Source organism: Neovison vison, chromosome 3, assembly GCF_020171115.1.
Source record: "Neovison vison isolate M4711 chromosome 3, ASM_NN_V1, whole genome shotgun sequence".
In the NCBI taxonomy this organism is placed as follows: Eukaryota; Metazoa; Chordata; class Mammalia; order Carnivora; family Mustelidae; genus Neogale; species Neogale vison.
Genome location: NC_058093.1, coordinates 203,028,471 through 203,052,621, shown reverse-complemented (window position 1 = coordinate 203,052,621; position 24,151 = coordinate 203,028,471). Strand labels below are relative to the sequence as shown.

General features: G+C 57.8%; 2 protein-coding genes across 9 annotated transcripts in view; both read right to left on the bottom strand.

The window, feature by feature from the left end:
* Positions 1-7,872, bottom strand: part of EP400 (E1A binding protein p400) — a 97,690-nt gene extending 89,818 nt beyond the window's left edge. For all 7 annotated transcript variants that reach the window (XM_044243566.1, XM_044243568.1, XM_044243572.1 and 4 more), the window contains exon 1: positions 7,797-7,872. The gene's annotated coding sequence lies outside the window, so the exon portion shown is untranslated. The remainder of the gene's footprint in view (positions 1-7,796) is intronic.
* Positions 7,873-12,035: 4,163 nt separating this feature from the next.
* Positions 12,036-23,244, bottom strand: PUS1 (pseudouridine synthase 1). 2 transcript variants are annotated; one of them, XM_044243565.1, is made up of 6 exons: positions 23,216-23,244; positions 22,600-22,831; positions 20,875-21,012; positions 16,690-16,792; positions 13,657-14,348; positions 12,036-12,352 (listed from the first exon to the last, which is right to left on the bottom strand). In XM_044243565.1, the coding sequence occupies exons 2-6, from the start codon at positions 22,819-22,821 to the stop codon at positions 12,323-12,325; spliced, it is 1,185 nt and encodes a 394-aa protein (XP_044099500.1). In that variant the 5' UTR covers positions 22,822-22,831; positions 23,216-23,244; the 3' UTR covers positions 12,036-12,322. The 2 variants fall into 2 exon arrangements, with proteins under 2 accessions (XP_044099500.1, XP_044099499.1); XM_044243564.1 differs by lacking the exon at positions 23,216-23,244 and adding an exon at positions 22,914-23,053.
* Positions 23,245-24,151: the final 907 nt, after the last annotated feature.

The window sequence follows — 24,151 nt, the reverse complement described above, 5'->3', positions numbered from 1 at the left end:
CAGCCCTTGGCAGAGCACCACGAGCTGCAGAAACGGGGGAGAAAGCTCTCTGCAAACTCCGTGCGAAGTGACTTCCAGAACTCCACCATTAAGTCAAATAAAGCGCAGAAGACTGTATGTGGGACACCACCCCTACATAGGAGGACAAGACAGATAAACACAGAGATACATCGTGCCTGCATTTTTTCCTACCAAAGAAAGCATATACCCACATATCTGCATATACATAACTTTTTCTCAAAAATGTATTTCCTAGTTATATGCACTGCAACAGTCTACAAGCACTGACATCCCCCAAGTACCGGTTTCCTCTGCAGAAAAGGAACTCGCGAAGACTGAGTTAGAAACGAACGAGACCGATGACCTCCTCAGGGTGGTGCGAGCAGACAGGGCAGGGAAGACAGTGGCACTCCTGAGCACACCATCTTGTAACACTCTGAGCTTCAGAACCGTGTTAGAGAGTCACATATTCGAAAAACAACTACATCAATAAGGACAAAGAACTCCCTAAAACCGACGTGCACAGAAGCAAATCCTCAAACTCTAGGCAAGACAACAGAGTCACCCGTGGGACAGGGCAGGAAGGGACAGCGGAACAACTCCATGCAGCTAGAGAAGAACCAGCACTCAGTGTGCACTTTCGGGTTCTTCCCTTAAAACACATCTCCTCAGGGCGCCTGGGGGGCTCAGTGGGTTGAGCCTTTGCCTTCCGCTTGGGTCATGATCCCGGGGTCCTGGGACAGAGCCCCACGTTGAGCTCTCTGCTCAGCGGGGAGCCTGCTCTCCCTCTCTATCTGCCTGCCTCTCTGCCTACTTTTGCCTACTTGTGATTTCTCTCTCTGTCAAATCAATAAAAATCTTTGGGGGGAGAAAAAAACACATCTCCTCGTTCTACCTGCGGAAATGGCCTACAAGCAGTGACATCCTAGCAGAATGGAGAACCCTAGGGTCACTGGGGCCAAGGCACGATGACAAACAGCAAAGCAGGCAGCCTTGCCTCAGCAGAGGACACAGGGAAAGGCGGCTGCGGGATTTGCGGACAGTGGCTCCCAGCTGTTTTAACCTTATCTATCTCTGAAAAGACACTTATACTGTCACTTAACGTTCTTTGAATTCCAACCTGAAGTTAATGTTGAAACTAAAAAAAGTCGAAGCAGTAAGACTAAAGCAAAGCTTCTCCCCTCAGCTCGGGCTCTCTACAGACATGCTGCCGCACATCCAACTCACACTCCAGTAAACCAGCCAATAGGTAAGCCCAGCAGACCCAGGAAATGGCCACAGGCGGGCCACCCAGACCAGGGGAGGGACGCTGCTGAGGCGTCCTGCATGCAGCTAGAACATGTTCGGTGTCGGCCAGGTCGAGTCTGAGGCCTGCGAGGTCTGGCCCACACCATGTTTCGGTTCTGGGAGGAAGCAGCTTGGGCAGTGCCAGTGCTGGGATGCACACTGAGGCCCACCCCGGCTACACAAGGATCTTACCCCAAACACCCAAGCCGAGCCCCACGAAACCTCCCTCCTTTCCTGGGAAAGCACTGCCACCCTCCCAACCTTCCCTCAGCAGGGACCACTCTCCGCCCTCTCCACGTGCCCCGCCCTGGTCAGCCTGTGCCCCAACGCTTTCTAGGAGGGCCCGCACCCCCCAGGCAATCTGCCAAACACCAAAGCACAGAAGTGCCTCTGCCTGAGGGAGAAGGAAAAAAAGAGGGAGTGAAGCTCGAATGTGTTAAGAGGATTGCTTTCACTTACCTTGAAATGCTTCCCAAAACCTTAAAAGACAGAGAGATGGCTGGGCGATAAGGCAGACGCACCAAAATGCCCACGAACAGAAACAAGGCCGCAGTGAGCATCACAGGAAAGAGACTTCCTCGTGGGACGGCAACGCCCACAGTGCTCCCAAAGTCAAGGCCGTAACAGAAGTCCCATGCTAACAAAACATCACTCCTCCCTCTCAGAGAAGATGAGCAAGGCGCCACACTCACTCCAAGGGACATAAACTAGGCCACACGGAGTCTTACAGCTCTGCAAGTTTCCCTGTGCCACATGCCATGTCACAACGCCACCGTGCTACCACGACTGAGGCCCCCGCTCTGCAAGTTTCCCTGTGCCACATGCCATGTCACAACGCCACCGTGCTACCACGACTGAGGCCCCCGTGTCCCCTTCTAACTTAACAGGCCACAATGCCAGGAGCTTACGATCATGGCGGCAGGGGCAGGTCCTTAACCTGATGGGACAGAGAGCCCCGTGCTCCCCAGAGGCAGGATTGATCTCAGCTTGGGAGGAAGAGGCCAGAGAAACGGAAGTCCTTCCTCAGACACGAGCCACACAGCGGCAGTCCCCAATGACTGTCCCACTCGCTGCTGCTCCTCAACGTTTTACCCACAGCCCTCGAGGGGCCTGCTTCCACCCTTCTCTCCTAATCCCTCCCGACACGCTGTGAAATTTTAATGCCATAGCCCTAGCGTAGATCTGTGGATGCACTGTGACTCTTTGTGAGGCCACAAACCACTGTCATAGCTAAGATTTTTTTCACCCTCCCCCCAAGAACCAATTTCCAGCCCCGTGTGAGAAACAGCACCGCCATGGAGAACACAGTTCTAACGCACAACGACCTGGAGGAGTGGAACCAAACCAGCAGGCCCTGGGGAGGAGGGCAGGAGCCAGGAGAAAGAGAAGAGGAACTTGTCTTCCTGAGGCCCTCGTGTTGCGGCCCTTGTGTATCGTCTGAACAGCACAAGACAGGAGCCACACGGGCAGCGCTCTCATCACGGGACCAGCAACAGCAGGGGACTGGACAAAGTGGGGCACACCCACGCGTCCAGCCCACCCAGCGGCAGGACACGAGCTCTTGGTCCAAGCAGTAACCTTGGTAAACCTCAAATGCGCTATGCTCAATGAGAGAAGCCAGATCGGGGTGCCTGGGGGGGCTCAGATCATGATCCCAGGGGCCTGGGATCGAGCCCTGCATCAGGCTCCCTGCTCACTGGGAAGCCTGCTTCTCCTTCTCCCTCTGCCTCTGCCCTTGCTTGTGGTCCCTCTCCCACTGTGTCTCTACCAAATAAACAAAATCTTTAAAGGAAAAAAAAAAAAAAGGAAAGAAGCCAGACTCAAGAGGCTCACCCCGGAGTTCCTTTAAATGACATCCCAGAGGGGTACCTGGGTGGCTCAGTGGGTTAAAGCCTCTGCACTGGGCTCGGGTCATGGTCCCGGGGTCCTGGGATCGAGCCCTGCATCAGGCTCTCTGCTTAGAGGGGAGCTGGCTTCCTCCTCTCTCTCTCTCTCTGCCGGCCTCTCTGCCTATCTGTGATCTCTGTCAAGTAAATAAATAAAATCTTTAAAAAAAAAAGACATCCCAGAAAGGACAGAAAACACAGTGACAGAGATCAGCGGCTGCTGAGGAAAAGGAGCTCGGGACAGCAGCACTGCTAGGGAATTCTTAGGGTGACAAAACTTTTTTGAGTTTTTTTAGATTTATTTATTTACTTTAGAGAGAGAAAGCACACGTATGCGGGCACCAGCAGGAAGAGGGGCAGTGGGGGAGACAGGATCTCAGGCAGATTCCATACAGCGTGCAGAGCCCAACACGAGGCTTGATCTCATGATGCTAAGATCATGACCCGATCTGAAAACAAGAGTCAGACGCTCTACTGAGCCACCCAGGTGCCCCCAAAACTGTCCTGAATCATGACTGTCCTGGAAATTACACATCTATCAAAATTCTCATAATCTACTTCAACAAAAGTGAATACTATGATGTGTAAAGGGCACGTCTGGGTGGCTCAGTTGTTAAGCGTTTGCCTTCAGCTCAGGTCATGATACCAGGGTCTTGGGATTGAGTCCCACACCGGGCTCCCAGGGAGCCTGCTTCTCCCTCTGCCTGCCACTCCGCCTGCTTGCGCTCTCTCTCTGACAAATAAATAAAATCTTTAAAAAAAATTAAAAGACAGAAAACTTAAAAAAAAAAAAAAAAACTAAGTAAAATAGGAACGTGAGGTTATGCAAAGTCCTTTCCTTCACTCAGTACATTTTTAAGTTTATTTCTACAATAATGCACCAAAACAAAGTAATAATTCCCAATGACTACAAATACAGCAGGAACGGGAGGGGGGCGCCGCAGGGGGGCTGAGAATATAGGCACAAAGGACAGAGGCCCTGTCCAGAAGAAAACACTGAGGGCCAGGCCCGACTCCTGAAGGCAATGGGCACACGGTTCCCTCCCAGCGGCGGAGGAGCAGAGCCAGGCTCCCTGAGAAGACACTGGTCTTTCACCTGTAAAGAGGCTCAACCATCAGCTTGTCCTAGGCTCCAAGGAAAGGAGCAGATCAGCCATGCAGAACACTTCCATAGTGGGACTGGAGAACCTCAGGGACAGCAAGACCTGGTTCCAGGGCTGGACCCCAGAGCCCAAGCTGGGCAGCCACAAACGCCTAACAGAAACGGACGGGAGCTTCCGTCCTCTGCAGGAGGAGCACTGAGACATAAAATGGGGGCCGGGGGGACAGAGAATTCACTGCCAGCCCTCAAGGCAGGCCCCACAGATGGTCCCTGTGGAGATGCCACGCCCAACCTCCTACTGAATGCGGGATCAGGTGACTGACCCCTTCCTTGAATGGCCTCACGCTCTCCCACCTCCAAGCTACCTCCCTTCCATCTCTATGGACGATTATTCATCTCCCATCAACCTTGCCCCCTGCATGCATCTGTCCCTCTTGGAAGAGCCAGCTTCCCTCTTCTAAGCATGTGAATTCCATTCCTCAGCATCTCCCAGAATCGTTCGCTACCCCGTACACCGAGGTTCCCACCAAATCCACCTGCTCTAGAGAAGAATTTGACTGTTACTGTATTTACTCAGTAAGTATTTACTGAAGGCTGACTGCATCAGGCATTATTCTGAAACACTAGGGATCCGAGAGTGAACGCGGCATAGTCCCTGCCCCCAGAAGGGAGACAGTTAAACAACACACAAAGTAGTAGGTGGCACACAAGAAGGAATGGCAGAGGGGCGCCTGGGTGGCTCAGTGGGTTAAAGTCTCTGCCTTCGGCTCAAGTCATGATCTCAGGGTCCTGGGATCAAGCCCTGCATCGGGCTTTCTGCTCAGCGGGGAGCCTACTTCCTCCTCTCTCTCTGCCTGCCTCTCTGCCTACCTGTGATTTGCCTGTCAAATAAATAAATAAAATCTTTTTTTTTTAAGATTTTTATTTATTTATTTATTTGATAGAGAGAGAGAGAGAGATCACAAGCAGTGGGTTAAAGCCCCTGCCTTCAGCTCAGATCATGATCTTGGGGTCCTGGGATCGAGCACCATGTCAGGCTTTCTGCAGGGAGCCTGCTTCCTCTCTCTCTCTCTCTCCCTGCCTGCCTCTCTGTCTACTTGTGATCTCTGTCTGTCAAATAAATAAGTAAATAATCTTAAAAAAAAAAAAAGACATGCACAATCTGATTTCTGTCTTAAAAACATCACTCAGGGGCGCCTGGGTGGCTCAGTGGGTTAAGCCGCTGCCTTCGGCTCGGGTCATGATCTCGGGGTCCTGGGATCGAGTCCCGTGTCGGGCTCTCTGCTCGGCCGGGAGCCTGCTTCCTCCTCTCTCTCTGCCTGCCTCTCTGCCTACTTGTGATCTCTGTCAAATAAATAAATAAAATCCTTAAAAATAAAAAAAAAAACATCAGTCAGCTGCTGTGTTGAGATTCGAGAGCAGAGCGGCTCAAGGGAGCAGGCAGAGCAGGGAGGAGGCACTGGAATAACCTAGGTAAGAGATGGGGGGCGAGGGGACTGAAGAACGGTGGTAGCCAGGAAGACAATGAGGGGCAGCCAGGTTTGGATTCGATTGTAAAAGTGCTGACAGATCAGATTTAGGATGGGGAGGAGAAGCAGAGATTACAGGAAAGTTCCGATCTGAGCAACTACGAACATGGGGCTGCCTGCAAGAGAAATGCAACAGCAGGGAAGCGGCAGGTCTCACACAAATGAAAGCACGTGTGGAACCTGGAGCAGGAAGATCCAGCCAGGAGATACACATTCAGGACCTGACGACACGTGACCTACAGTCCTGACACAAGGTGAGATCACCCGGGTGCACACACCAGAGAGGAGGTCTGGGATTGCCCCGGGGCATTAGAAAATTTACAGGGGAAGGAGATGAGAAGCAACCAGCAAGGTAAGAGGAGAACCAACAGAGTGGCGTCCCCGTGCCACAAGCAGACAGTGTTCCAAGGAAGCCATGGGCAGCCTGGGGAAAGGCTGCCTACAGGAGGGCTTGGCAATGCAACAGCACCGGCGACCCCAAGAGGAGCGGTGCTAGAGAAGGTAGGACAGGAGGAACCAAAGCTTAAGTGAAGTCGGTTCAAGAGAAATGGGAAGAGAAAATGGAGACAGGGAACACATGATCCTTTTTCTATCGTGGTGGAAAAGGAAGCTAAGACCTGGAAAGAGTTCGATGGAGGATCTGAATGTCGGCAAGACTATCCTGAAGGGAAGACAAACTGAAGAGGAGACCAGAAAGTCAGAGCCACAGCGCAGACGGCAAGAAATGGTGGATGCAATGCAAGAGCCTAATGCTGGTCTGTGGACAAACACGGCTTAATGCCGTCTCGCTATTTTTTTAAAGTCCCATAAAATCCCGTCATACAATCTCAATTATAAAGGAAAAATAACATGGCTAGAATGACGGGCCATAAAAACATCAATTGTGCGTATCTCTGGATGGTAGGATGACAGTTTCAAAATACACTTTTCCATTTTTTGAAACCATTCAGGTGCCCTACTTGTTTTATTGGTTCCACGAAAAAAAAGTTACCAAAACCACTTCACCCGCAAACACCACTTCGACAACCCATCGGAAAATACACGAAGACTCCAACATGGACAGGGGCAGGGGCAGCACCACTGGCATCGGGCAGCGCTACCTTCTGCGCTGATAAGGTGACACCGAGCAGAGCCCTGAGGGCCACGGATCTCCGCGCCACAGAGCTGAGTGCAGAGGCAGCCGCGGGCGGAACGGCCTGGCGGTAAGGGGCTGACCCTTCTCTGGGGGCTCCGCAGGAAGACATGTGAAGACACCGCCGCGCAGCCGGCAGCAGCGTCAACGTGAGCGGGGCCTAAATTCGGCCCGCTGTCCCCCCGCTGAACGGCCTCGACAAGTCGCTGTCCTCGGCACCTGTGCCCACACCCGTGAAGGCGACACGCCGCGCGCCGGAGGACCAGTGCAGTGGGGATGCCTGCGCTGCTGAAGGCGCCGGCCACGCAGACCCGAGACCCAAACCAAACCAAACCAAAAAGCCGGGCACGCAGTGGGGGTGCGGAGGGCCGCCCCCACGCGGCACCCGCGTCCCGCCGGGCCTCCGCACCCCCAGAGCGCCCCACCCACCTCCGGCGCCCAGTCACCGCGGGCTGCGTCTCCGCGCCGGCGCCGCACACCCGCCCCCGGCGCCCCGTTCCGGCGGGCAGCGCTTCCGCAGGGCCGCCCCTCACCGCGCCGGAGCTCTGTCACCGCGGGCCGCGTCTCCGCGCCGCGCCAGCGCCCCCCACCCGCCCCGGCCGACCCTCCCTCCCGGCGCCCGTGCCACCCCCCACCCCGGCGCTCCCGTCTCCTCGGGCCGCGTCTCCGCGCCAAACCAGCGCCACCTCCACCCCCGGGCCCTCCACCCCCCAACTCCCGGCAGCGCCCGCCCACTCCGGCGGGCCCCCAACTACACAGCCCGGGGGCGGGGGGAAAGGCTCCAAAAGAGCTGGAGGCGCGGGCCACACGACTCCGGGCCCTGACCCCCGCCGTTCCCGGCCACGCCGTGCCCCACGTACCCGGGCCTGGACCGCACTCCTGCCGCGTCCGGCCGAAGGCTGGGGGCGGGGGTCGAGGCGGCGCCGCTTCGCTCGGCGCATCCGGGGCCGCGAGCGGAGGAAGCGGCGGCGCGCCCGCTACGGTGAGCCGGAAGTGACGTCCCGCGGCGGGAGACGTCGAGACGCGCAGCGGGATAGAGCGGCCGGGCGACGGGCGGGCCGACGGCCGACCCGCCTCGCCGAGTCGTGCGTTGGGGCAAGGCTGGGGCGGCGGGGGCCGGTGGGGCGGGCGCGGACCGGCGGACGGCGGCAGACTGGAGAGGGCTGGCGCAGTGAACACGGCCGAGAGAAGACGCCCCCGAACGGTGAAAACCCAGTCAGACCCCGGGGCGGGCCGCAGAGCAGATGAGGGGCCTCGGGCTCCGCTCCCGGGAGCTCTCCGGCTTCCGCCGCCTGTTGTCCACCCCGCGGCCGGGCTCCCGGGTGCGGAGGAGCTTTCGGGGGGGCGAAGTGCGGTGGGCGCGCCCCGGCTCCGCTCGCTCGCACGCGCTGTCCGCGGACGCAGCCCCATCGGCTGGTGGCCGGGAAATGGGGCGAACCCAGGGGACACCCGCCACGACAGAGATGAACCCGGGAAGCCAGACAGCAGACCGCGCGCTGCAGGGGTCCATTTCCATGAAGGGTGAGGAATGCGCGGGTCCGGGCGGTGGACAGTAGCTAGCCCTGGCCGGGGTGGGGGGTGGGGGGGACTGCCTGCAGCTGGACCCGGGATTTCCTTGGGCGGTTGATGAAAATGTTGTGAAATTAGGTAGCGCCGATGGTTGCACAAGTTCGTGAATGTACCAAAAAACACTGAATTGTGCACTTTGAAAGGATGCGTTTATGGTATGTGAATTACATCTCAAGCCTGAGTGGCTCAGTGGGTTAAGCCGCTGCCTTCCGCTCAGGTCATGATCCCAGGGTTCTAGGATCGAGTCCCACATCGGGCTCCTTGCTCGGCAGGGAGCCTGCTTCTCCCTCTGCCTCTGCCTGCCTCTCTGTCTGCCTGTGCTCACTCGCTCTCTCTCCCTCTGTCTCTGACAAATAAATAAATAAAATCTTTTTAAAAAAAAAAAAGTCATTTTAAAAAAAATGAAAGCTGGGGACACCTGGCCAGCCTCATCCAGTGGAGTGTGCAATTCTTGATCTCAGGGTTGTGGGTTCAAGGCCCACCCTGGGTGTGAAGGTTACTTAAAAAATAAAAATAAGGGGCGCCTGAGTGGCTCAGGTCGTGATCTCAGGGTCCTGGGATGGAGCCCTGCATCTGGCTCTCTGCTCGGAAGGGGGAAGTGGTGGGGGGGGGGGCGCCTGCTTCCTCTCTCTCTCTGCCTGCCTCTCTGCCTACTTGTGATCTCTATCTGTCAAATAAAATTTTTAAAAATCTTTTAAATAAATAAATAAAAACAAAATCTTGGGCGTCTGGGTGACTTAGTTGCTTAGGCAACTGCCTCCAGCTCAGGTCATGATCCCAGGATCCTGGGATGGAGTCCCACATCAGGCTCCCAGCAGCATGGGGAGTCTGCTTCTTCCTCTGACCTTCTGCCCTCTAATGTTCTTTCTCACTGTCTCTCTCAAATAAATAAAATTTTTTTAAAAAAATAAATAAAAATAAAATCTTAAAAATTTGAGAAAAGAATTAGAAGACAAATAGGATAAAAACGCCTCAGCAAAGTGCAGGTACAAATGCCCTCTGGTGTTCAACTGAAAATTTTAGAAACACAAACCCTGGCTATGAAGGGAGTTGCACTTACCAGTCGTTCCAGAACCACAGTCAAAGAACATTCTCCGTCCTGTTGAACTGCCTGGGTAGGGACTGGCTCTTTGAACCCTCATGCCACCCTCCTACTTGGTGAAGCCGGGAAGTTAAAAACTCGGTCTGCCAGAGTCCTGGCTGAGTGAGGCCCTTCTGTTTGCCGCATTTGTGCAAGTCTAGAGGTGGAAGGAGGTGGCCCCAGACTCCCTGCTGCTCCTGGCTGCACCTGCTGCCCGAAAGCAGGTCTGACCCATGTTCCTCCTGCAAGGGTGGCCCAGTGCTGGGTGGCCATCAGTGTGGAGCTGTGGACAGTGGTGGCTTGACAAGAACACTTCCCCCGGGGCCATAGCACTGGGCAGCTTGTCAGCAGCTCCAGGTGTGTGGCCGTGTGTGGGGGGCTCCGGGTCCTCCGGTCCCCCCAGCTCCAGAGGCAGGTGCCTCAGTGGGCCAGTTATGTCTTATTCCAGGAATCATTCCGGGGGATCTGGGGTCCAGTCCCAAACCAAGTCCTTGAGCCACCTACCCCCAGCCATCTGTAGGCCCCAAATGTCCTGAAGGAAACATCTCCCAACCACGCACAGAACCAGTGATGTCTTCCTCTCAGAGACCTTCGTGCTCCCAACACACACAGGTGAGAGCAGCTCACGCGATTTCCCATGGCTCCAGGTGCTGACTCTTGTGCCCAGCTTACATGCCGGCCAATGTGGGGACCCAGCAGGCAAAGAAAGGAGGTGCGGGTTCTTGCTGTCCTCTGTCCTCGGGATAACACTGCATTCTGGCATCTGACGCCCTGACTACACAGATCCCGGCCCTAACTTTCTGTGCCTTCCATATTCAGGGAAGGATCATGCAACCTAGGAAAAGGCTGGCCCCGAGGTCAGACTTGCTGTCCTAAGTTTCTGGGGAGAGTGGGGAACAGCTACCATCGTGTGATATCTGCAGAGCTCTGTGGATGGACGGAGCCGTTAAAGTCGAGTGAAACCCAACAGACCACTGATTCTGCATCCACAGCTACTCACACTTGTGAACAAGGACGTATAGGGACGGTCTGGACAAACGCCTGGCAGCAGGCTGGGTGGCGTGGACACAGTGAGCCACCAGCAAGAACAGTGCAGCCTTTCGTGACCACAAAGCCACGCTACGTTGAGCCAGGCAAGAGTCAAGTGTACTGTGCATCGCCATCTGTGTGAAGAGGGCGATCAGATGGGCTCGTCCCCGCACAGAGCTCTCTGGGAGCAGCCCTGGAACGAGGGGTGAGAGCTGCTCTCTTCTGTACTGTTTCAAGCACGTTCGTTACTTTAAAACACCGCATACCCAGGGATCCTCAGAGGTGACTAACAGGTCCTCCGTTCTGTTCGCTACCTGGAGTCACAGTTGGGAGATACCTACTCTAGAGATTGAGACTTTGTAGCCTTTCATGGTGAAGCTGTCGTCCAGCAGTTACTAGGCTTATTCTACACTTGGAAATGTCTTCGCAAAGAGACTTTGTTATCACGAGCCCATTAAGACACCTAATGCCCACCTCCTCCTTACCTCCTCCAAACCACCCTTCCCCAATGGCCCCATCTGCGAATGGCCCCAGCTCATCAGTCCCTCAAGCCCGAAGCCCGCCTCAGCCTTCGGTCCTCTCTCCTGTGCTCACCCCCGTCCCCGTGGCAGCAGGAAGCCCAACTGCTTTTCTGCCCTCACACCCCCACCCTGGCCAACCAGCGTCCCTGGCGCTGGTATCCTGAGGATACTCACGCCAGCCTGTCTGTGCACCCAGAAGCTCTCAAAGAGATCTGCCCAGCTCTGTGCACACAGGGTCGTGCCCCCACATGCATGCACACACGTTCGCACAGAGGCACCCACAGAGACACATGAGCACACATGCATACCCACGGGACAGACACCACACATCTCATGCGTGCACGCATTATCACATGTGTACTTGCGTACCCATGCACGGACACCAGCACACACACGCACAACACACTCCGGTGTGGTGCTTCCCCACCGGAGACTGCCTGTGCCTTCCGCAGACTTGCCCGCAGCCTGCCCGTCACCTGACGCCCCTTCCCTCACTGACAGGTCACTCCTGGGCTGTGCAGCAGCTCCTGCCACTTGATAAAGGGAATCTCCCAGCGTCCCTTGCAGCTGGACTAGATGGCGTGACGTGCCCTTGACCACGAGAGGAAGAAGCTACTGGTGGATCTTCTGTTGGGAAAGAATGTGCCTCACCGAGGGGCACATTCGTCCCCTTGTCTGTCCCACTCTTCCCATCTGAGATGTGGGCAGGGCTGGGGTGGAGGTGACCGGGGAAGGGCCCGCCCTGCTCGTGCCGCCTTCTACTACACCGCCTGGTCCTGAGGGCCTTAGAGCCTCTCGTGCCCACCTGCTCCGGCCCCCACCCACCGATGCCACTTTGCTCCTAACAGCACACACCACTCCCTCCCAAAGACCAAATGAAAAATAAAAAACAGCATGACTTAAGCAAAGTTTGTACTTATTTAATAAGAAAAATTGGTTCTTTAAAAAAATAGTGCCTTTACATGCTGAGGTGTATACGGTTAATGCATGAGCTGAGAACAGACTCACAGCAGGTCCTCCCTGGGATGAAGCCCAACGTGATGCAGGTCTCAAGACCCTGAGGTTGCGGGGCCGCGGCATGGCTCTCCTGTGTCGCTGAGGACGGCCCGCAGCGGCAGCGGTGGCGGCAGCGGTTCCCGACATACACTGGGCCAACCTGAAGGCGCTCCAGCGGGCGGCCGCCACCTCAATCACTGTCTCCTTGGGGGCTGGGGACCTGCAGGACAAGAGCAAAAGTGTGGGTGCTTCCTCCCTGAGGTGGGCTGTCCGCGGGGGGCTCAGCACCACGGCCGCCTGGCCTGGCATCAGGGACACGCACAAGCGCCCGGTCTCTGCCCAACACCTGGTCTCCACACCAACAGTTCGGACCCCTGACCTGCTCAGGGAAAGTCAAAGCTGGGGACAAGGGAGTCTTCACGGGGCTCCGTCAGATCCCCCCAGAGGACGGAAAACGAGGATCCTCCAAACTGGACAAGCGCAGGCAGCAAGAGCCTGTCCTGGCGGGAGCCCAGTAGAGGCACGCCGGGCCCCCAGCTCGAACCTGCACACACACGCCATCCGGCCTCAGTGCCTGGGAGAACTAGTCCCCACCAACACCCAGAGCAGAAGAGCTCACGCAAGCTCCCGGCAGGCCCATCTCCCCTGGAAGAGCTTCAGTTCTCTCAGTGCGGCTGTCCCCACCGCCACCCCCACCATGGCCCTGAGAAAGAGCAGGAGCACTCCCGTCTCCACTGTCCGATCCCCAACGCCCCCATACCGCTGCCCATCATCCCGCCTGCACACCTGCTCTTCCACACCTGGCCCATCTGGCTGGCTCGCCTCACCTGCGTGCGTGAGTTTACAACCCAGGCGTGCAGGAGGAAGCACACGTTTCCGGGCATGTAGACGACAGGAAGCACCGTCCCAGCACTCCAGGTGGGACTGCGCCCGTGGAGAGCTGCTGGGCCAGCAGAGAACCCCGGCCCCGGGAAAGACCTCCCGCCGCAGACTACGCTGAGCTCCAGCGCCTCGCAAACATGCCCTCCTCCTAACACTACCACCGGCAGGGACGACCCACCCGGAGCCGCAGCCCCAGCAGGAGGGCGCGTCAGAGAGCAGCCTCCTGGGGTGGCCGCCAAGCATCCCGCATGCCTCTCTTAAGGGCGCCCACATTCCAGAGCAAGTGTGACAACAGACACACGAGGACCCCAGTGTTCATCCTCACAGCACCGTCCCACAAACAGAAATGCAGACCACCCAGCCCAGCCTCTGTCCAAGGTCACGAGGCACAGAGCAGGAAGCACACACAAAGCAGCACCATGGGGCCACCAGCCACTTGGTCCCATGCCCTGCCCCTGCTCACCCCCGGCTGTGTGACCCCGAAAGGCTGACACACCTCCCTGCGCCTCAGCCTGCTCGTCTGCACAACAGACACGAGGACGCCCGAGTGCAGCAGGTAACAAGCTCACCCGAGCGCCTGGAAGAGAGGCCCTGCGGCCTCCCCGGAGCCCCAGCCTCCAGCCCCATGGCCCCAGCCCCCACCTTGGCATCTGGGCAGGCTGCGGCGTGGGCGGTGGCGTTGAAGTCATGCACGGGCAGGGTGCTCAGCCACTGGGCCATGGACCGCTCGTGGCGCTCAGTGCTGATGATGGTGGGGTAGATGTGCTGTTCCTTGAACGCCGTGACCCCCGCCTCCTCCCGCGACCAGTCCAGCGGCTCGTGGAGCCCATCATTGCCAAAACGCTGGTTGTACTTCTCGAAGTGCACGCGCTCCAGGACGAGGCCGAGCCCTGGCGCCTTGGGCACGTCCACCTTCGCCTCCCCCCAGCTGCGCTCCAGCACGCTCTCGGGGGCATAGCCCTTGACGATGGCCACCACCAGGCCGACCATTTTCCTGATCTGATGCGTCATGAAGCTCTGCCCCTTCACCTTGATCACCGCGAACTCCATGCCGTCCCGCAAGAAAGGCTCCTCACAGAACATGTCCAAGACGTAGCGCCGAGCGCTGGCCTCACGGGGCCCCTTCTGCGAGGTGAAATTGTGAAAGTTGTGTGTGCCCTTGTAGCAGGCGAGGAGCCTGTTCACACGCAGCAGCGTCTCCGCGCTCAGCCGGTAGCTCTCATCCTGCACGTCGTAGTCCTTGTGGGCAAAGGCAAATGTGGGCAACATGTAGAAGTAGGTCCTGGCGTCACACTTGTTCTTGGAATTGAAGCCACCCGTGACCCTCTTCAGTCCTTGGGGGGAGAGGAGACAAGTGAAGACAATGCTTCTGGGCCAACGTGCGCCCCTGGACCAGACGTGGGCCCAGCCTCCGCGCCCCGAACCCGCCCACGCCAGACGCTCCACGGCAGAGCTACACAAACCAACTCATCAAAACTACACGCATCAAATCCAGGTTCACGGAGGGGCAGGGCAGCACGTGCTCTAGCTCTGTGCAGCTCTCCACGGCATGTGCTGCGGACCTGAAACCACACTCTACAAACTGTCCTCCGCGAGGCCACCAGGCAGCAACAACCACCGGCTCAGCGACAACCGAAAGAACTCAAGACAACTTAGAAGACCGGCAAGAGAAGCGATCACACACATTCTAGCACGTCCGCAGAACAAAGCAGCAGGCAGCCCCCGAGCACCAGGAAGCAGGCCTGCAGAGACCTGCACTCTGAGCGCTGACAGCCCAGCAGGTGCCCGACAGACGCGCTAACCAGGAAGGGAAAGAACGAAGACAGGACAAAGCACACAGGGCACCACTTGTGTGAAGCAGACATGTCTGTGTGCATAAAGAATTTCCCCCAAGGACACGAAAGTTCTGGCGAGGACTGTGCGCGCGGCCTGAGCTGCACCAGGGCCCCACGGGCCTACAGGGGTGGGTCTGGGCCTGCACCTCCAGCCGGCCCAGCCCCAGGGCTCCTACCTACACCTCCAGCCGGCCCAGGCCCACTCTCGCTCTACTATCAGGCCTCAATTGGGGGTAATTTCAGGTTTTCTTCTTTGCCCGGCATTAAACGCTTTCACCCGCACCAAGCATCAACTAGACGCGTCGTGCCGGCGACTGCCTGCCAGGATCTGTCCCCGGGCTGCCGGACGGCCACGCTCCGGGGCCACAATCAGGAAAACTACGCTGCGTGTCACACTGCACAAGGAGCGCTGACAACGGCGGTAACTGTACAGGATTCGCTGCTGCTTTAGCAAAACCAGGGCCCTATCTACGGACCACACAGAAGACCTTCCCATGCAAGCACGTCAACTGGCCTTCACGAGGGTTTACTCGATGAGGAGTGTCCTGGGGGGGGACCCCCCCCCTAGAGGCAGAGAAACTCTGCAACAGAGCAAACACAGACATCCGGTGCGGACAGAGTCACAGGAAGCATCGCTGACCTCACACGAGGCCTCCGTTCGCCGGCACCCAGTGCCTGTGGGAGCTGTGTCCGCGGCGGCACGCAAGCCCAGCACCCTCGGGCGGCCCATGGAGAAACCACGTGCAGCACACCCACGTGTCAGGTCCACATAGCACCTGGTACCGTGGAAGGAGCCACACCCGGGGCCTGACTTTGTTCACGTAAAACGCCAAGAGCACGAACTAACCCGCGGCGCTGGACCGCCGGTCGGTGGTGACCGGTGAGGAGGGGTGGGGGCGGAGGGCTCACGGTAGTAGCCAGGATGCTCCGCAGGTGTGGGCGCAGGGACTCACGCATGTCAGAACTGTGCGCTTAAATACAGGCTTCGTTATACGTCACTCATGGCTCGAATTCGCAGCTTAGAAGGAAAACGAGGCAGTGTGGGTGGGCACCACACAGGGTCGTACCATACCCATCAGCTGCGAGGCTGGGGGACGGAGGCAGGGATGTGGCTGTCGTCCTCAGACGTTACAAAAAGCAAGGTGAGAAGAACGCTCTAACAGAGACGGCCACCAAGGCCACCAAACAGCCCGTGTATAAAGACGCGGACAGCGGGGGCAGTGACAGTCAAGGGACACATGGCGGCCACACAGCCTGGCCCGCTAGAGAGGGTCTTCAACCCCCTGTTTTAGTCCCCAAAGCAATCGCTAAAAAACCACAGTGAGTTACCTAAGAAGTTACCTAAGAAGGCAACCACGTGATAATGAAATGGAACTATGAAAAAATTCATTCATCCAAAAGAGGAAACAGAACAAAAGGAGAGCACAGAGCGCCAGAGGCGAAGAGCGACAGACACGAGGTCTACAGCGACGAGCCCAACAGCCTGGAAACGTAAACCGCCCAGAAGCGCCACTCAAAAGCAGGGCCAGATGGGGTTGGTTTAACAAAGACCTAAAAACCCCGCTTACCAGCCTTGTTACAAAGGAGAGTCGTCACCCGTTTTAACTCAACCAAATCTGGACTCCTGTGTCCGGGGTTTGGTTGAAACAAGGCACTGCCATGAAGGGCACATCCTTCAGGAGGAGGGGATGACGACCTCTGAAATGACTCACAACCGCTCTTACCAACCGCTAAGCAACCGCTCAGAATCCTAATTCCACACCAGAGAAATCTGGTGCGGCCTCACATCCCAGCAAGACCCGCCGCCACGGGGCACAGGGCCATGCCCTGCTGCGCTTACCCAGGATCCGGATGTGAGGCGGAAGGTGGCTGTTGATCTTTTCTAAAATGTCGTCTATCAGCCACACCTTCAGGGACACGACCTGGCCAGCCGCCGACACACCCTGCAAAGGAAGCAGAAGGGTCAGACACACCCCTCCATAAGGTGGTTCCTAGAAGAAGGACCACGCCAACACTAGGCCCTTTCCAGTACAAGTTCAGCTTTAGAAACGCATCTGAGAGGCTGGGGAGACCTGAGGACAGCGCTCGGCCCCGCAAGAAGCCAGGCGAGCACACCCAGGAGAGGATCACGGACGGCTTCAGAGCCCAGCAAAACACACATCATGCAGGCAGAAAACGAAGGCCCCTTTGGACCGAATGCTGCACGACGGGGAAGAAGAGCAAGCGATTTGGTCAGGAGAATGGGAGGCCCAGCAAGGAAGAGCTCGCCCAGCCCCGCCCACGGCACCGCCATCCCCTCTCCAGGCACCTCCAGGATGAGCCTCCAGCTCCAGCACAAGTCCGTGCCATCTGCACCCCCCATCTCATCGCGGAGGCTCATCTTGTCTGCCCTCGTCACAGGGACAGCAGGTACGACCCAGAGGCCTTCCGAGAGCCCCTCCTCGTATGACCTCCAGGCCAGCACACAGCTATAATCACCCCGGCTTGCCCTGAGGGACCGCTGCTCGCCTGTCCCTGGGCACCTCTATGAGCACACTGCTTAACGGGACTTCAGCTCCATCAACAGGCCAGGCACCCACCAGGGGGCCTGCAACGCATCCCCGCAAACTGGGGGGAGGACCACTGTGCCACCTAAGTCAGGAGAGCAATTATCCTGTGAACAGGAACGGGGCACGACGTGGACAGGGAAAGGGGGCTGGTTACACAGGCAATGCCCATCAGGGTGAGCACGCTTCCCAACCCAATGCCGAACCTTCGTCTAGATTAAAGGGAGCTAAAAGGACAGGAGCGTGTGTGCACACATGGACTGCGGCTAAGAGACCGGGTCAGTAACGAGCCGGGGCGCACGAGCAGTGGTGGTCCATCCATCAGCGCTGGACTGTCCAAGGGGAGGCTTCCCGGGGCGCCACCGTCCCTGCACGTTCAGGCCTGCGGCTTTCCGGAGGTAATGAGGTCCACGACAGACTCTCAAACTGTCAAACAGTTTCAGGGGAAGAAAGGACGGAAAGAGAAACGTGACAAAATGGCATCATGGCAGAATTGAGGAGCGAGCCAGTCCGGCAACCACCGCGGCACCGCCACGTGCCTGCAGGGCTGCATTCTGCCCAATAAAAACCTGGCGAGACAGACGGGGGAGGCGTCTGGGAGGCTCAGCCAGTGAAGCATCTGGCTTCGGCTCAGGTCATGGTCCCAGGGCCCTGGGATCGAGCCCCGCACTGGGCTCCACACCCAGCAGGGAGTCTGCTTCTCCCTCTCCCTCTCTAAAAAACAACTGGAAATTTAAGAAAAGAAACAAAAAATGAACACTGACAATGTTACCCAGACTAAATCTACTGCCCCCAGATCCACGTCCTGCAATACAGAGCATCCCAGCCATTCCAGTAGCTAAAAATACACAATGGATTTCAAACACTTAGATCAAAAAAAGGAACGAGAAGGGGCGCCTGGCTGGCTCAGTGAAGCGTGCAAGTCTTGATCTCGGGGTTGTGGGTTCAAGTCCCATGTTGGATGTAGAGATGACTTAAAAAAAAAAACAAAATCTGAGGGCGCCTGGGTGGCTCAGTGGGTTAAGCCTCTGCCTTCGGCTCAGGTCGTGATCTCAGGGTCCTGGGATCGAGCCCCACATCGGGCTCTCTGCTCAATGGGGAGCCTGCTTCTCCCTCTCTCTCTGCCTGCCTCTCTGCCTACTTGTGATCTCTCTCTCTCTGTCAAATAAATTTAAAAAAAAAAAAAAAAATCTGGGACACCTGGGTGGCTCAGTTGGTTAAGCCTCTGCCTTAGGCTCAGGTCATGATCCCAGCATCCTGGGATCGAGTCCCACGTCGGGCTCCTTGCTCAGCAGGAAGCCTGCTTCTCCCTCTGCCTCTGCCTCCCTCTCTGTCTGCCTGTGCTCACTCTCGCTGACAAATACATAAATAAAATCTTTAAAAAAAAAAAAAAAATCTTTTAAAAAAAAAAAAGGGAACGAAGATAGCATGGCTATTTCTTTATCAATCGCGTGTGTAAATGAGAACATTCTGGACGTGCTGCTGGCGCAGGAGACAGCTAATGGATCTGGGGTCCTTCCCGGGGAGCTGGAAGTGTCCCCAGAACAGCCGCAGGCATGGTCGCAGAGCTCTGAACACGCCTGAACCCACTGACCCACATGTTCTGGGTGGGCAAACTCTAAGGAGCGGACTGTATCTCAACAAAGCTACTTCTTAAAAAACCTGAAATAAAAACTAAAAAAATAGGGGCGCCTGGGAGGCTCAACGGGTCAAAGCTTCTGCTTTCAGCTCAGGTCATGATCCCAAGGTCCTGGAATCGAGTCCTGCATTGGGTTCTCCGCTTGGCAGGGAGCCTGCTTCCCACCCCCCCCCTGCCCCATCTCTACCTGCCTCTCTGCCTCCTTGTGATCTCGGTCTGTCAGATAAATAAAATCTTTTTAAAATAAATAAATAAATAAGAAAGTGCTATCATTTCTTCCTCCATCGGGCCAGATGCATTAAGTGGAGAGACAAGCTAGGACGCGGGTATGGGTAGTTTCAGGTTTCTTCAGGTTCCCCGGACAAGGAGAGGAAAACGCATCCAAACGCAATCCTAACAACAGCAGATTAAGCCCCACCGTTAGCTCAGGCAAACATCTGCTTTTCTCTGGCCTAGAAAACTCCCAGAAAGCTGTCACTGGAACAATTAAAGAGAAAAGGGAGACTGTAAGGAACCACAGCACCCTAGCCTGAGCCGTGAGAAACATTACTGCATCATCTACAAGATGCAAACCGGCAGCCCCGTGTTTGTCCCCCGCCTCTTCTGCGGTCTCCGCCCGGCATCTGGACCCAGGGGATCTCGTACCTGCAGACGTGGCCGTGGTTCGGCTGCTCAGGACTCTGACCTACCCATGTCTGGGTCACACCCCCGAGGGACCTCAGGTGACCACAGAAGCCGCTCAGAGGTGGGATGCAGAGCAGGACAGAGGGCATGCGGTGCACTCTGCACTTCCTGTCTACTGGAGAGGAGCGTGAGGTTAGAGCCTCTGCCCCACCCGCCTGCCTGGCTCCCCTCCACTCTCCCTTGGGGACCTCCTGCCCACGCCAGACCCACATCCAGGAACACGAGACCACTCAGCATGGCTGCCATGCCGCCCAGGACTGAGCCCAGGACAGATGTGTGAGGCAGTGAGTCCCTGCAGTGGGGCCCAATCTTAGGGCCGAATGGACAGCACAGGGCCACAGCCACTGAAGCCCCCCAGTCCCCAAGACGTGGCCAGAGCAGCAGTGACGCACCATGAGCGTGGAGTACGTAGTGGGCTACAAAGCCATGACACGCACGCACACTCGCACCCACATAGAATGGGAACTGTGATCTGCCAATTGTATTCCTGCTGATTACACAGGGAAAAAAAGACTATCTCGGATAAACTAAGTTAAATAAAACAGATTACTCACACCAGGGTCATCTGTTTCCTTTCCCCTCTTGGAAAACAGGACACTCGATCCTATGCGTACCATCAAGCCTGAGTCACGGGGACACTGTGACCACCATGTGGCCACCTGCGGGAGCCACAAAGAACCACACAGACACGAAGTCTGGGCAGCACTGAGCCTCCAGATCCTGCCACACACAGCCTGGAAATGCTTAGAGAACTTAGTGACACAAAGCGAGAGCTTTCTTTCTTTTTTTTTTTTTTTTTAAGATTTTATTTATTTATTTGTCAGAGACGGAGAGAGAGAGAGCAAGCACAGGCAGACAGAGAGGCAGGCAGAGGCAGAGGGAGAAGCAGGCTCCCTGCCAAGCAAGGAGCCCGATGTGGGACTCGATCCCAGGACCCTGGGATCATGACCTGAGCCGAAGGCAGCTGCTTAACCCACTGAGCCACCCAGGCGTCCCGGCGAGGGCTTTCTTTCCACGTTGGCCAGTTTGGTCTATGCGTCTATCGTTCACAGACAACAGTCTTGACGAACAGACACTGACCTGTGGTGTGTTGCACAGAGTGGCCCCTTCAGGTGCTGCTGCTCAAACCTGCAGGGGAGGGGCAGGGAGTGCCTACCTTATCTGTCCGGGCACACCGCTGGAAGGACATCTTCCTCATGTCTTCGCCGTGATTTTCAGGAATACAACCCGACCGGACCAGAGCAGATACCAAGTCATCTTCGATGGTCTTGAACTGTGACGACCCAACATTCCTCTGAAGGAAAGAGGAGAAAACGAGTTTTCTTCATTCAGTCACTGCCCACAGATGGGAACCCTGAGCCTACGCTGCTCCCTGTAGGGCGCCTGGGTGCTGGGCCCACACCTGTGGCCCTGGGGACACACCGCGGCACCTCCTTGTTCCATAGTGAGTGAGAGAGTTACCTAAGCATACCCAGTCTCTAGAAACTTCCCACCCTGGGCAGCCGGGTCAAACAGCCCAAGAGGGTGTCACCCGAGACACCGCTGCCTCCCACTGGTCGGATCTGAAACCAGCACCCCTCCTACCCGAGACCCACTGGTCAGCAGCAGCAGCAGGCCACAGAGGAACACTGCCCCCTTATGACCACAGGGAGGCAGACCCCTTGACTCAAAGCAAGAAACCCAGCCTTGGCATCCTGACACCCCTTCAGCTCACATAACCAGCCTATACAACTTCTTGGAACGACTGTATGCAAGGGAAAGAGGACAGCCACTGCTTCTAGAACCCCCTAACGCTACCCTCTCAGCGTGCCCCAGCCACAATCCAGTGCCTGCAGGTCCCTGCACATCCATGAGGTCACACCACCACGAGGATGCCCCTCAGAGAAAGCCTCCCGCACACCAGGCACACGAGGGTCTACGAGCAGTCTGCCACGATCACCACAGGCGAAGTTCTTCCCAAGGTCTACCTTACAGCCCTCCCTGAGACAATCAAGTCACAAATGGTGCTCAAACACCCACGTGGGGGACGGAGATGCCGCGGTGGGGAAGGCGGCCAAGTGCCAGGCTCTCAGAATGTCCTTCCATCAGCACGGCGAGCCACTGTCGCTCTCCAACCCCCCGCATTTCCCTAACGGGGAAACTGAGGCAAGCAGAAGCCAGTGAGCCTCAACAAAGCTCTCAAGACGGTGCCTACGGCAAAAATGCACGTCAAAATCACAGTCGCAAAAGCATTTCACGGCCCACACGGAGCAGCAGGGGTGGTGCCTCTGTTCCTGAGGCAGTCACCGACCCGCTGGCACAGGTGACCTCATGCCACGTCAGTGTCCCCGGTGCCACCCACGCTTTTACCTAAAACAAGACCCGAAGAACCCCAGGTCTCCCACTGTGCGTGGTGAGAACCATTACAACACCTGGAGGGCCCAGGACGGTTGTGTTGGATGCTCTGGGCACGGCACTCAACTCCATGCCCGAGTCAAGCTTCAGCAAGCTTACGGAACACGGGACCCACGCTGCGGGACCAAGGAGAGCCATCATGCACGTGTGCAGTACCCGCACCCCGACTTCCAGGAATTCTGAGAATTCTACCTCCGCACAGCCTCTGACCGACACCAGCAGCCTCGGCCTCCAGGAGAGAGGAGCAGGGAGAGCCTCCATCAGGGCCTGGAGCCACAGGCTGTTGGGCCACAGTCCCAGCGGGGCACCTCCCGGGGCCACAGCAGGGCTCGGCCGCTAGGGCTCCAGCAGAAACCCCGCCCAGGAGACTCACCACGACGCTGAAGAGCGAGGCCCCCGTGTCCTGCGCTGCCCTAGCTGAACAGCTGTCACCGCGAGGTCCCAGCCTGAGGCCGGTCGGAGAAGGGAGCCCCGCGCGCGCCCTCACCTGCATGCCGTGGTAGCCCTTCCCGGAATAGGCCATGAGCAGCACGATCTTCCGCTTGGGCAGCTTCCTCTGCAGCTCCCCGTCCGGACTGCTCCTGAGCTTCTTGGCCTGCTGCTCCGCGTCCTCCCAGACCCGCGCCCCGCCCTGCCAGCTGCTCCGGGCCTTCCGGTCCTGCTCCCGCGCGGCGCCCACGGGGGCGGGGGCCTGCACGTTCCCGGCCATGGGGGGCGAGCTGCAAGGACACGGCCCGAGTGAGCGTGCGGCCGGGGCGCGCGGCCTGGACAGCGGGGGCCCGGGCGCCGCGCCGCGGTTACCAGAGCAGACGCCGTCCCAGGCGCGGACTCCACGCTCCGCAGGCTCTCCGCAGGGCCCCGGCCGCCGCCCGCAGACTGGGCGCCGCCATGCGCGGCGGGGAGCTGGGGGGCGGGGGCGGGGGTGGCACGGGCCCGGCCCCCTCCCCCCGGGGCGCTCCCGCGGCCGGCGGCCGACCTCCCCGGCGGCGCCTGTCCTTCCCGGCCCTCCCGCCCCGCCCGGCCGGCTTCCCCCTCGGGGGTCCGGGAGCCTCCGGCCACTCTCCCGGAACTAGAGCGACGCGCTCCCACCCGACCCCACTCACGGCGCCGCGGACTGAGCCGGAGCCGGACCACGTGGGCGAAGGCGGAAGTGGAACGCGCGCCCGACGGCGGCCGGGCGCGGACTAAAGGCCTACGGAGCCGGGCGAGGGGCGGGGCAGGGCCGCGCCGCCCGAGCGCGCGCGGCTCCCGGGAGCGAGCAGGTGCGAACAGGTGCTCCGCAGGACGAGTGCAGCGGGCGCCGCGTTCCTGAGGAGGACCCCAGGGGCGGGCGTGAGGCCCTGCCCGGGAGGCGAGCACACCAGCGCCTCCCCGGACTCTGCGTCTCCCGGATCCGCGGTGGCCGAGCGTCTGCTCACGGCTCACAGCCGGGGGCCGCTGCCCTGGGGAAGACCTTGCGGGAGGGCTTGGGCGGCGGCAGGAGGCGCCCGGGCGGGCACAGACCAGTCTCCTTCCAGAGCCGGGGAATTGACCAGAGCAATTCAGGAGCTCACGTTCTCGACGCCCTGTGGGGGACGCCCTGTGACCAACCCAAGCAGAAAAATAAAACGGGGCATCCCAAAGCCATAAACGCCATGTGCAAAAGGAGCTGAAGCCCTGGTGCGCCCACGATGTGAGTCTTGGAAACTCCTCGCAAGTAAAGAGACCGGATCAGAGGCCCACGTAGTGCAGGTTCTCATTCATACGCAGGGTCCACAACGGGCGGGCGGGGACCCAGAAAGTGGGTTGGTGGTTGCTGACAAGAGTCTCCGTGGACCACACCATAACCAGTCTCCAATGAGCTCAAAAGCGAGGATGGGTTGACAAGGAGATCATGCTGGTGGAAGGGGATGCTCACCTGTGCTAACGGACCCCCAGGACCGCTCTCCCCTCTGCGGGAGGGGGGAGCCCAGCGTCTCTTTGCCAGGGCTGGGTGACCTGGGGAGCTCTGGTGGCTCAGCAGCTTTAGGAAGCATTGGGCCAGCTCCACAGAGCATCCG